Source organism: Oryctolagus cuniculus, chromosome 7 (genome assembly GCF_051225735.1).
Source record: "Oryctolagus cuniculus isolate XC-2025 breed Fujian yellow rabbit chromosome 7, ASM5122573v1, whole genome shotgun sequence".
Taxonomy (NCBI): domain Eukaryota; kingdom Metazoa; phylum Chordata; class Mammalia; order Lagomorpha; family Leporidae; genus Oryctolagus; species Oryctolagus cuniculus.
The window spans coordinates 143,784,915-143,797,710 of NC_142873.1; the positions used below are offsets into that span (position 1 = coordinate 143,784,915).

The 12,796-nt window shown below is 46.5% G+C and overlaps 1 protein-coding gene across 13 annotated transcripts in view; it reads right to left on the reverse strand.

Moving 5' to 3' along the window:
- Positions 1-12,796, reverse strand: part of GMEB1 (glucocorticoid modulatory element binding protein 1) — a 50,197-nt gene that overhangs the window by 17,182 nt on the left and 20,219 nt on the right. For 7 of the 13 annotated variants that reach the window (XM_070078960.2, XM_051858083.3, XM_089301176.1 and 4 more), the window contains exons 3-5: positions 6,948-7,030; positions 6,140-6,264; positions 3,535-3,638 (exon numbers count right to left, since the gene is read on the reverse strand). In XM_070078960.2, the coding sequence (XP_069935061.1) occupies positions 3,535-3,638; positions 6,140-6,264; positions 6,948-7,030 (312 nt within the window). Of the gene's footprint in view, positions 1-3,534; positions 3,639-6,139; positions 6,265-6,947; positions 7,061-12,796 lie in introns of all 13 variants that reach the window. The other 6 variants (XM_051858080.3, XM_051858079.2, XM_089301178.1 and 3 more) reach the window with 1 other exon arrangement.

A 12,796-nucleotide genomic window follows, 5' to 3' on the forward strand; every position in this document is an offset into this window, starting at 1 on the left:
CCAATATCCTGACACCCAAAATATCTGTCTTGGAGCTGAGAAGAATTAATTCAATCCAATCTCCCTTTTCTCACAGTTGTTTTTTTTTTTTTTTTAACTTTGTTTATTTGAAAGGCAGAAAGACAGAGACAGAGACAGAGAGAAAGAGATTATCTTCTTTTTTTTTTTTTTTTGACAGGCAGAGTGGACAGTGAGAGAGAGAGAGAGAGAGAGAGAAAGGTCTTCCTTTGCCGTTGGTTCATCCTCCAATGGCTGCCATGGCTGGCGCGCTGTGGCTGGCGCACCACGCTGATCCAATGGCAGGAGCCAGGTACTTATCCTGGTCTCCCATGGGGTGCAGGGCCCAAGTACTCGGGCCATCTTCCACTGCACTCCCTGGCCACAGCAGAGAGCTGGCCTGGAAGAGGGGCAACCGGGACAGAATCCAGCGCCCCGACCGGGACTAGAACCCGGTGTGCCGGCGCCGCAAGGCGGAGGATTAGCCTAGTGAGCCACGGCGCCGGCCGAGATTATCTTCTATCCACAGATTCATTCCCCATATGCGGGCAATAGCTGGAGTTGGGCCATGCTAAAGCCAGGAGGCAGGAACTCCATCCAGGTCTCCCATGTGGGTGGCAGCTACCCAAATACTTGAGCCATCACTTGCTGCTTCCCAGGGTGCCCATTTGCAGGGAGCTGGATGAAAAGCAGAGGCAGAAGTCAATCCCATACAATACAGGATGCATGTATCACAAGCAATGGCTTAATCCACTGTGTCACAACACCTGTCCTTTTCCCAGAAACTTTGAGGCATTTCTAATTTCTTTCTTTTTTTTTTTTTTAAGATTTATTTACTTGAAAGGCAAAGTTACAGAGAGGCAGAGGCAGAGGCAGAGAGAGAGGTCTTCCATCCGCTGGTTCACTTCCCAAATGGCTGCAAAGGCCGAAGCTGGGCTGATATGAAGCCAGGGGCCAGGAGCTTCCTTTGGGCCTCGCAAGTGGGTGCAGGGGCCCAAGCACTTGGGCCATCTTCTACTGCTTTCCCAGGCCATAGCAAAGAGCTGGATCAGAAGTGGAGCAGCCGGGACTAGAACTGGCGCCCATATGGATGCCGGCACTGCAGGTGGCAGCTTTACCCCCTACACTGCAGTGCCAGCCCCTATTTTCTTTTTCTTTTGAAAGGCAAAGAGAGAGAGAGAAAGAGAGATGGAAAGAAATCTTCCATCTGCTGGTTTATACCCTAAATGCCCACAACAACCAGGATTGGGCCAGGATGAAGCCAAGAGCCCAGGACTCAAACTACGTCTCCCACAACTGTGGCAAGAAGCTGGACTGGAAGCAGAGTAGCCAGGACTGAAAATAGGCACTCTGATATGGTCTGTAGGTATTCCAAGTAGCAACTTAATTGCTGTGCCACATGCTTCCCACTCCCCCAGGGATCTTAAAAACAAGCTGACTGGGGCCTGCATTGCAAGCATCCCACACGGGCACTGGTTCAAGTCACAGCTGCTCCACTTCCAATCCAGCTCTCTGTTATGGCCTGGGAAAGCAGTAGAAGATGGCCCAAGTGCTTGGGCCTCTGCACACGTATGGGAGACCCAGAAGAAGCTCCTGGCTCCAGATCAGCCTACCTCTGGCCTTTGCAGTCATTTGGCCATTTGCCTCTGCTTTTTTTTTTTTTTTTTTTTTTTTTTTTTTACAGGCAGAGTTATACAATGGGAGAGAGGCAGAGAGAAAGGTCTTCCTTCCGTTGGTTCACCCCGCAAATGGCTGCCATGCCTGGCACGCTGCGCTGATCTGAAGCCAGGAGCCAGGTGCTTCCTCCTGGTCTCCCATGCGGGTGCAGGGCCCAAGCACCTGGGCCATCCTCCACTGTCTTCCCGGGCCACAGCAGAGAGCTGGACTGGAAGAGGAGCAACCAGGACAGAATCCGGCGCCCTGACCGGGACTAGAACCCGGGGTGCCGGCGCCACAGGCGGAGGATTAGCCTAGTGAGCTGCGGCGCCGGCCTCTCTTTATTTTTTTATATAGTTTTTTAAAGATTTATTTTATTTGTTTGAAAGATAGAGTTACAGAGAGGTAGAGACAGAGAGAGAGGTCTTCCATCCAGTGGTTCACTCCCCAAATGGCCAGAGCTGTGCTGATCTGAAGCCAGGAGTCAGGAGCCAGGAGCTTCTTCCGGGTCTCCCAAGTGGGTGCAGGGGCCCAAGGATTTGAGCCATCTTCTACTGCTTTCCCAGGCCATAGCAGAGAGCTGGATCCGAAGAAGAGCAGCTGGGACTAGAACTGGTGCCCATATGGGATGCCAGCATTTCAGACCAGGCTTTAACCCGCTGCACCACAGTGCCAGCCCCTATTTTTTTATATTTAAAATTTTTTAAAAATTTTTTTTAGCTTTTCAAATAAATAATTAAATCATAATAAAACACAGCTGATGAAGATAAATAATTCAGGGATTGTTCAAGTCAATCAAGAATATGAAATCAAAGAGAAAAGACAGGAAGCAGGAATTCCCACAAACTCCTCTTGGGATGCCTACATCTCAAATCTGAGTAGCTGGGTTCAAGTTCCAGCTCCACTTCCAATCCCAGCTTCCCGCTAATATGTATCTTGGGAGGCAACAGGTATTTAAGTATTTGGGTCCCTGCCAACTATGTAGTGACCCAAACTGAGTTCCAGGCCCTGGTGTTGGCCTAGCCCAGCCCCAGCCGTTTCAGGGATTTGAGAAGTGAAGCATCAGATGGAAGATCTCTCTTTTCTCTCTAATTTTTTTTTTTTTTTTTTTTTTTTTTTGACAGGCAGAGTTAGACAGTGAGAGAGAGAGAAAGGTACTTCCTTCCATTGGTTCACTACCCAAATGGCTGCTACAGCTGGCGCTGTGCCAATCCGAAGCCAGGAGCCAAGTGCTTCTTCCTGGTCTCCCGTGCAGGTGCAGGGGCCCAAGCACTTGGGCCATCCTCCACTGCCCTCCCAGGCCACAGCAGAGAGCTGGACTGGAAGAGGAGCAACCGGGACTAGAACCGGTGCCCATATGATTGCCGGCGCCACAGGCAGAGGATTAACCAAGTGAGCCACGGCGCCGGCCCCAATAAAGAAATAATTAAAAAAAACAAAAACAAAAACAGAAAACACTGCAATCAACCATGACCAAGTGCTCCAGTTTCTCTTTTTATTTTTTTTATTATTATTTTTTATTATTTTTTGACAGGCAGAGTGGACAGTGAGAGAGAGACAGAGAGAAAGGTCTTCCTTTGCCGTTGGTTCACCCTCCAATGGCCGCCGCGGCTGGCGCACCGCGCTGATCCAATGGCAGGAGCCAGGTACTTATCCTGGTCTCCCATGGGGTGCAGGGCCCAAGCACTTGGGCCATCCTCCACTGCACTCCAGGGCCACAGCAAAGAGCTGGCCTGGAAGAGGGGCAACCGGGACAGAATCCGGCGCCCCGACCAGGACTAGAACCAGGTGTGCCGGCGCCACAAGGCAGAGGATTAGCCTAGTGAGCTGCGGCACCGGCCTCAGTTTCTCAACAGTTTCGAGCTTACCAATAGTACTTACCTGAGCATGATTCCACCCAGACGAATGGCTCTCTTCCAGTCCTTCAAGGTAGACTTTCCAGCCAGATGAACAAAATGCTTGGGGCTGATCAACTGATCATTGAACTAAAGCAGAAAGAAAAATACAAAATAGTCCATCTTAGCTCTACTTATTAAGCACAAAAAATACACCGATGACATTGCAAGTCACAGTCCTATATTATACAATCTCTGTCCTGTTGTGTCAAAAGAAGGTGATCCTGGGGTCGGCGCTGTAGCTAGTGGGTAAAGCCACTGCCTGCAGTGCCAGCATCCAATATGGGCACCGGTTTGAGTCCTGGCTGCTCTACTTCCAATCCAGCTCTCTGCTATGACCTGGGAAAACAGCAGAAGATGGCTCAAGTTCTTGGTCCCCTGCACTAGTGTGGGAGACCCAGAAGAAGCTCCTGGCTCCTGGCTTTGGATCGGCACAGCTCCAGCCACTGCAGCCATGTGGGGAGTGAACCAGCAGATAGAAGATTCTCTCTCTCTCTCTTTCTCTCTCTGCCTCTGCCTCTCTGTAACTCTGCCTTTCAAACAAATAAATGAATCTTAAAAAAAAAAAAATCCTTCTCTGAGCACAGTCACAGTCCCCTTTCTTGATAAAGCTATGAAACACACAGGAAGATGAGTGATGAACACATTGACTAGCACCTAAAATCCACATAGACCTGAAGCAGGTGGTTGGTCTAGCATTGTGAAGGATGGCCAAATAAATGGAAGGAATGTATCTAGCCCTGAAGACAAGATTCAGGTTGTAGTGGAAGAGTAAGTGTGGTAGAAACCAATATTAGTACTGCAGAACCTCAAAACTGGAATCTCTATTAGAAGATGCCACTATGGTCACTACTATCTATAAATATAAATATGGCTATACATAGCAATGGACACAGAATGAACAATTATTTCTACGTTATGCTCTCATGAAGATTATTTTTATCAATAATATTTTCAAATAAACTATCATAATGCACACCAGTGTGAGGCATTTTATATACAGTATTTAACCTAGCAGTCTTGTAAGACTCTATGGAGTGTTAATAATATATAATTATTCTCATTTTTATAAAGATTTATTTATTTATTTGAAAGGCAGAGTTAGAGAGAGAGAGGCAGACAGAGAGAGAGGTCTTCCATCTGCTGGATCACACCCCAGATGGCCACAATAGCTGGAGCTGAGCCAACCCGAAGCAGGAGCCAGGAGCTTCATCCAGGTTTCCCATAGGGGTGCAGGGACCCAAGGATTTAGGCCATCTTTTATTGCTTTCCCAGGCCAAAGCAGAGAGCTGGATTGTAAGTGGAGCAGCTGGGACTCAAACTGGTGTCCATATGGGATGCTGGCGCTGCAGGCGGCGGCTTTACCTGCTGCACCACGGCGCTAGCCCCAATTATTTTCATTTTAATACATGAGGTGCTGATTCTTTTTTAAAGATTTATTTATTTGAGATGCAGAGTTACAGACATAGAGAGGTCTTCCATCTGCTGGTTCACTCCCCAAATGGTCACAATAGCCAGAGCTGGGCTGATCTGAAGTCAGGAGCCAGGAGGTCTTCCAGGTCTCCTACATGGGTGCAGGGGTCCAAGGACTTGGGCCATTTCTGCCACTTTTCCAGGCCATAGCAGAGCTGGGTCAGAAATGGAACAGCCAGGATTTGAACTGATACCCATATGGAATGCAGGCACTGTAGGCAGTGACTTTATCTGCTACACCACAGCATTAGCCCCAAGATTCTAATGTATTAAATAACCTGTTTAAGGACACCAATCTACTTCACTGACAGATGGGATTCCACTGATTCAAAAAATATTGATCACTTACTATACACCAAGCAACATTTTTTTTATTAGACAGATAGAGATATAGACAGTGAGAGGGAGAGACAGAGAGAAAGGTCTTCCTTCCGTTGGTTCACTCTCCAAATGGCCGCTATGGCCGGCGCTGCTCCAATCCAAAGCCAGGAGCCAGGTGCTTCTTCCTGGTCTCCCGTGCAGGTGCAGGGGCCCAAGCACTTGGGCCATCCTCCACTGCCCTCCCAGGCCACAGCAGAGAGCTGGACTGGAAGAGGAGCAACCAGGACTAGAACTCGGCGCCCATATGGATGCCGGTGCCACAGGCAGAGGATTAACCAAGTGAGCCACGGTGCCGGCCCAACCAAGCAACATTTATGTGCTGGGGATAAACTAATGAACAAACAGATAAGTTTCCTCTCATAGGACTTATATTCTAGTGGGACTTAAATCCAAGTCGGGGGTGCTGTCATGGTACAGCGGATTAAGCTGCTGCCTGGGACTCTGACATCCCATATGAGAGCCAGTTCAAGTCCTGGCTGTTCCATTTCCAATCCAGCACTCTGCTAATATACCTGAGAGAGCAGCAGAAGATGACCCAAGTGTTTAGGCACCTGTCACCCATGTGGGAGTCCCTGCTGGAGTTCCATGCTCCTGGCTTTGGCTCTGTTCATTGCAGCCACTTGGGGAGTGAACTAGCAAATGGAAATTCTCTTATTCCCTCCCTCTCTCTCTCACTGTAACTCTGTCTTTCAAATAAATAAATAAATCTTTAAAATGAAAAAAAATAAGCTAATTACCTTGACACACTTCACATTTATTCCAGGACATACAAACTTCTTCCATAGGAGAATGGCTTTGCTCTCCCCACAAGTTATGGGATAAGCAATTTCCATATCCTCATTTGCTTCTATGGTGCTTGCATCTGAAAATGGAAAAGTATCAGTTATTTATCAAACAATGCTTCCCTAAAGCTGACATTCAGTTTCTAGTCTCCCAGGTCCCCTGTAGGGTAACAGTCCACTCTTGCTGATATTGTTTTGGAGTCCTCTGGAAATTTGGGTTCATAGCTATCTCTTACCAAGCTCTCACTATGTGCCAGACACCACTACACACTTTTACACATTTAATCTTATTTTTTACAATAATCCTGTCAAGGAGTGATTATTTCCTTTGTTATATATAAGTAAATGGTCCTCAGAAAGATAAAGGGACTCTCCTAAGGACACACAGCTAAGAAGTAAGAAGTGGAATTTAAAGTCAGGTTTGTTTAATTTCAGTTTCTTTCTACTATCTGTCTTCCAGTCAATACTTCAACAGTCCTCATCAGCAACTTCCCCAATGATAGGAATTAACCTTGAAGCTCCAGTCTTTTTTGGCATTTTTATAGACAAAAAGTCTTTTCAGCCACCCTAGCAAATTGATATCAAACAATCTGAGAGCCCCAGCATCTTAGTCAGTGGTGTCTCTCGATGCACCACCATCAAACTGATAGCTGTGCTATTGGCAGGGCACTCTGGGTAGGGAGAAAAATGAAAGGCACAGAAGGCAAGAAATCTCAATCAAGGAGGCTAAAGTCAGAGATACTAGAGTAACAAAAAGGCTTACCAATCCCTTCTTCAATTTTGTGTATCGTGTGAGTTTCTACTGCTACAACTGCCGTGTTGTTTTCCGACCCAGCTTCATAAATCCTGTTGTAAAAGTGTCCATCGATAAACAAACTACATAAATCATGAAAAAATTAATATTCACAGCATGGGGTTAAATTTTGTCTTAATCTATCTTAAAAAAATGAAATTAATATACAAGTCTACATCAATGCTTTGACTAGTTCGTTGCTGTATTTAAGCTCAGGCTGCCCAGATCTGCTCAGCAGCCAGTGCCACAAAAAGCAATCGACAACTGTGCTATAGACATTACGGGTCTATCCTGACAAGATTAAACATTAACATCAGCAGGCAGTTCAAGACAGGAAGATCTATATTGATGACAGAAGTTGATGTTTATTGGAATCTAGACCTTCCAGCATTTTTAAAATACTTTAGCATTTCATAAGGTACCATAACCAAACTACTGATATGAACAAAGGCTAACAGAAAGAAATAGAGGGCCCAGTGCTGTGGTGGAGCAGGCAAAGCTGCCACCTGCAGTGCATCCCATATGGGTACCAGTTCAAGTCACAGTTGCTCCACTTCTGATCCAGCTCTCTGCTACAGCCTGGGAAAGCAGCAGAAGATGGCCCAAGTCCTTGGGCCCCTGTACCTATGTGGGAGACCCAGAAGAAACTCTTGGCTCCTGACCGGCACAGCTCTGGCTATTGCAGCCAATTGGGGAGTGAACCAGCAGATGGAAGATCTGTCTCTGCCTCTCCTTCTCTCTCTGGGTAACTCTGACAGGAAAGAAAAGAAAGAGAGAGAGAGAGAGAGAGAGAGAAAGAGAGAGACAGAGAAAGAAAGAAAGAAAGAGAGAGAGAGAGAGAAAGAGAGAAGAGAGAAAGAAAGAGAGAGAGAAAGAAAGAGAGAGAGAGAGAAAGAAAGAAAGAAAGAGAGAGAGAGAAAGAAAGGGGAGAGAGAGAGAGAGAGGAGAGAAAGGGAGAAAGGGAGGGAGGGAGGGAGGGAGGGAGCAAGGCAGGGAGGGAGGGAGGGAGGAGGGAAGGGAAGAAAGAAAAGGAAGAAGGAAGAAGGAAGGAAGGAAGGCAGGGAGGGAGGGAGGAGGGAAGGGAAGAAAGAAAAGGAAGAAGGAAGAAGGAAGGAAGGCAGGAAGGCAGGGAGGGAGGGAGAGAAAGAGAAAGAAAGAGAGAGAAAGAAAGAGAGAGAGAGAAAGAAAGAGAGAGAGAGAGAGAGAAAAGAGAGAGAAAGAGTAGACATTTGGCACAGCAGTTACCCTTATCTGACATTGGAGAGCCTGGTTTTGAGTTCTGGCTCTGTTTCCAATTCCAGCTTCCTGCTAATACACACCGTGGGAAGTAACAGATGATTGCTCAAATGCCTGGGTCCCTTTAACTCAAGGAGACCAAGAGTGAATTCCAGGCTACTGGCTTCAGCCTGGCCCAGTCCTGGCTATCACAGGCATTTGGGAAGTGAACTGGTGGATAGAAGATCTCTCCCTGTCTATCTCTTTCTCTCTGACTTTCAAATAAACAAATTTTCAAAAGGTGATAGAGAAATTATACTGAAAGTAACTAGATGTCAACTAGAGGCACCACTTAAGGAAGGTTATATATCACAGATCGCTCTAAGATATTTCTACACATAATGGACTCAGATAACCTAACATGGTATACCATCTTTCTTCTTCTTTTGTTTCTTTCTTTTTACTTGAGAGGGAGAGGGAGGCGGGGGGTGAGGGTGGAGAGAGAGAGAGAAAAAGAGAAAGCTCTCATCTACTAGTCCACACCCCAAATGCCGACAATGGCCAAGACTGGGCCAGGCAAAGCCAGGAGCTGAGAGCTCAATTCAGGTCTCCCACATGGGTAGCAGGAACCCAATTACCTGAGTCATCACCACTGCCTCCCAGGGTTTGCATTTAGCAAGAAGCTGGAATCAGGAGTCGGAGCCTGGTACAAACCCCAGGTGCTCCAATATGGGACATGAGGATCTTCTAGGCTAAATGGCTGCCCCCATGAACATTCTTTGCTTAACCTCTGTAATAACCTAATGTGTTAATTATTACACCCATTTATTTAAAAGCACTGCCTGAATAATCTTCTTCGCATGACTGCCTGTCTATCTTCAAGGCGACACACCTCTAGCACAGACCTCCCTTCTGAATTTCACATCAGGACACAGCTAAACTGGATGAATAAACACATTTGGACGTCCCACTGTAGTCTGTTGAATTCATTATGTCTAATATAACCACCAAGGTTTCTTCTCCCATCCTCCAAACTACTCTTCTGCCTATACTCTCCATTCTTGTTAATAGCACCACCTGTATCTGATTGAAATCTGACCTAAGATAGGAATCTGGGAACTATACTAGATTTCTTCCTTTTCTTCTATCTCAATACCCACATAGTAAGGGTGGACACTGTGGCACAGCAGGTAAAGCTGCCGCATGCGGTGCCGGCATCCCATATGGGCATCAATTCGAGTCCCAGCTGCTCCATTTCCAACCTACCTTTCTCCTATGGCCTGGAAAAGCAGTAGAAGATGGCCCAACTCCTTGGGCCCCTGCATCCATGTGGAAGACCTGGAAGAAGCTCCTGGCTCCTGGCTTTGGATTGGCCCAGTTCTACCATTGCAGCCAATTGGGGAGCAAACCAGCAGATGAAGGACCTCCCTCTTTCTCTCTGCCTCTCTATAAATCTGCCTTTCAAATAAATAAATAAATTTTAAAAAAATACCTACAGGGGCCAGCACTGTGGCGTAGTGGATAAAGCCGCCATTTACAGTGCTGGCATCCCATACGGGCACCAGTTCGACTCAGGGCTGCTCCACTTCCGACCCAGCTCTCTGCTATGGCCTGGAAAGCAGAAGAAGATGGCCCAAGTCCTTGGGCTCCTGCACCCACCTAGGAAGACCCAGAGGAAGCTCCTGGCTCCTGGCTTCAGATCGATGCAGCTCCAGTCGTTGCAGCTGGTTGAGGACTGAACCAGCAGATGGAAGACCTCTCTCTCTCTGCCTCTCCTCTCTCTGTGTAGCTCTGACTTTCAAATAAATAAATAAATCTTTAAAAAAATTCTACATAGGGCTGGCGGTGCGGCACACTAGGCTAATCCTCCACCTAGCGGTGCCGGCACACCGGGTTCTAGTCCCGGTCGGGGCGCCAGATTCTTTCCCGGTTGCCCCTCTTCCAGGCCAGCTCTCTGCTGTGGCCCGGAAGTGCAGAGGAGGATGGCCCAAGTGCTTGGGCCCTGCACCCGCATGGGAGACCAGGAGAAGCACCTGGCTCCTGGCTTCGGATCAGCGCGATGCGCTGGCCGCAGCGCGCCAGCCGCAGCGGCCATTGGAGGGTGAACCAACGGTAAAAGGAAGACCTTTCTCTCTGTCTCTCTCTCTCTCACTGTCCACTCTGTCAAAAATAAAAATAAATAAATAAATAATCTACATAGTCAATAAATCCTGCCAGATGCATCTCTTTAACACCAGCCATCCTCCCTGTCTCCATCTCCCCTGCTATAGTCTTAATTCAGGCCTCAGCATCTGTAATCTGGACTATTCTCCAAGGATCAAACTGATATTTTCTCATACCAGAGTAATCATATAACTCATTCTCTCTAAATCCTTTAAGAACCCTCTCTCCTCATTTTAAAGCCCCAGGGCAGGCATTTGGCTGGCAGGTCATTAAGCCACCTTGGGATGCCTGATCCCATATTGGAGTGCCTGGGTTCAAATCCCATTCCCAATTCCAGCTTCCTGCTAATGCACATCCTGGGAGGCAGTAGGTGATGGTTCAAGTAGTTGGCTCCCTACCACCTAAATGGAAGACCTGGATTGAGTGCCCAGATCCTGGCTTTGGTCCAGCCCCAGGTATTGCAGGCATTTAGTGAGTGAACCAGTGAATGAGAGTGCTCTCTGTGTACTTCTGTTTTCTGCCTTCCAAATAAATAATCAATTTAGAAATAAATAAAGCCCTAAACGCTCAATATGACAATTGATCCCTTTCAGGATGTGGCCCCTACTTTCAACTCTCCCCAAACCCTACTTTACTATCCAAGGCCCAATAAAAACAGACTATTTGCAGTTCCCAAAATTCCCACCCTCTCTCACACTTTGTTTTTGCCTATTTTTTCTTTTCTTTTCTTTTTTTTTTTTAATTTATTTGAATTCAAAGAGTTAGAAAGAGAGAGGGAGAGACAGAGATCTTTCATCCCTTGGGTTCACTCCCCCAGATGGTCACAACAGTCAGGGCTGGGCCAGGCCAAAGCCAAGAGCTAGGAGCCAGGAGCTTCATTCAGGTCTCCCACATGAGTAGCAGGGGCCCAATCAATTGGGCCATCTTTTGCTGCTTTTTCCACTAGCAGGGGGCTGGATCAGAAACAGAGCAGCTAGGGGCCAGCGCCGCGGCTCACTAGGCTAATCCTCCACCTAGCAGCGCCGGCACACCAGGTTCTAGTCCCAGTCGGGGCGCCGGATTCTGTCCCGGTTGCCCCTCTTCCAGGCCAGCTCTCTGTTGTGGCCAGGGAGTGCAGTGGAGGATGGCCCAGGTGCTTGGGCCCTGCACCCCATGGGAGACCAGGAAAAGCACCTGGCTCCTGGCTCCTGCCATCGGATCAGCGCGGTGCGCCGGCCGCAGCGCGCCGGCCGCGGCGGCCATTGGAGGGTGAACCAACGACAAAGGAAGACCTTTCTCTCTGTCTCTCTCTCTCACTGTCCACTCTGCCTGTCAAAAAAAAAAAAAAAAAAAGGAAAGAAACAGAGCAGCTAGGACATGAACCGGCACCCATATGGGATGCCAGCATTGCAGGCAGCAGCTTTATCTGCTAAGCCACAACACAGGTCTCCTATCTTTGCTCTGATACTTCTACCTCTTCCCAGAATGTTTTATTAAGTGGCCTCTATGATGTTTTTCCTTCCATTCTAATTCCTCTAACATCATCATCCACCTCTTCCTTTGTAACCCAACCACATGTTGGTTTTTGTCATAATATACAACACTTTTTTGTTAATTAATTAATTAATTTTTAAGGAATACAAATTTCATAAGTACAACCTTAGGAATATAGTTATTCTTCCCACCATACTTGCCCTCTCACCCACACTCCCATCCCTCTTCCTCCTCCCTCTACCCTTCCCAGTCCCATTCTCCATTAAGATTCATTTTCAATTAACTTTGTACACAGAAGATCAACTCTATATAAGATTGCAACAATTTTCACACACACACACACACACACAACTGTTTGAGAACTACTTTTACAGTTAACTCTCAAACTACAACTCAATACCTATGACACTTAACATATACTTGTTTATCTGTTTTCCCTTGGGCATAGTCTAGGAGATCCCTGAGAGGAGAGATTATATCTTTTTGTCTATTCAGTTGTGTAGGCTTGGCACATAGCATCCTAACCAGAACATGGCAAAGCACCTAATAAACAGTTGTTAAATGAATGAGAACTGTGATAAACATAACTTGATTTAGGTAAGGTAAATAAACTCATTCCAAGTTGACTAGTTAGTGAAACACACCTTAAAGGAATAAATTCTCACACATAGTTTCAACAACCAGTGAACTACACTTAGGGGTGGGATTTAGGGAGCAGAGGCCACATTTTTATGAGTAAAGATTTTATTATCCAAAGCAACTCAAGATAGTAGTGGATCTAGTTTCATTCTCTATACATACCAAATCTATAGTCAAAAGTCATAAAATTTGCATATTCAAAATGTTAAGGCACCACGAGATTCAGATATTCCTTATGAATTATCAAAATAAGCTAAAATTTATGTTTATTCAAACTTTAAAGTTAAGCTTATATTATTGTAATCTAATCTTCTGAAAAATCAGTCCAC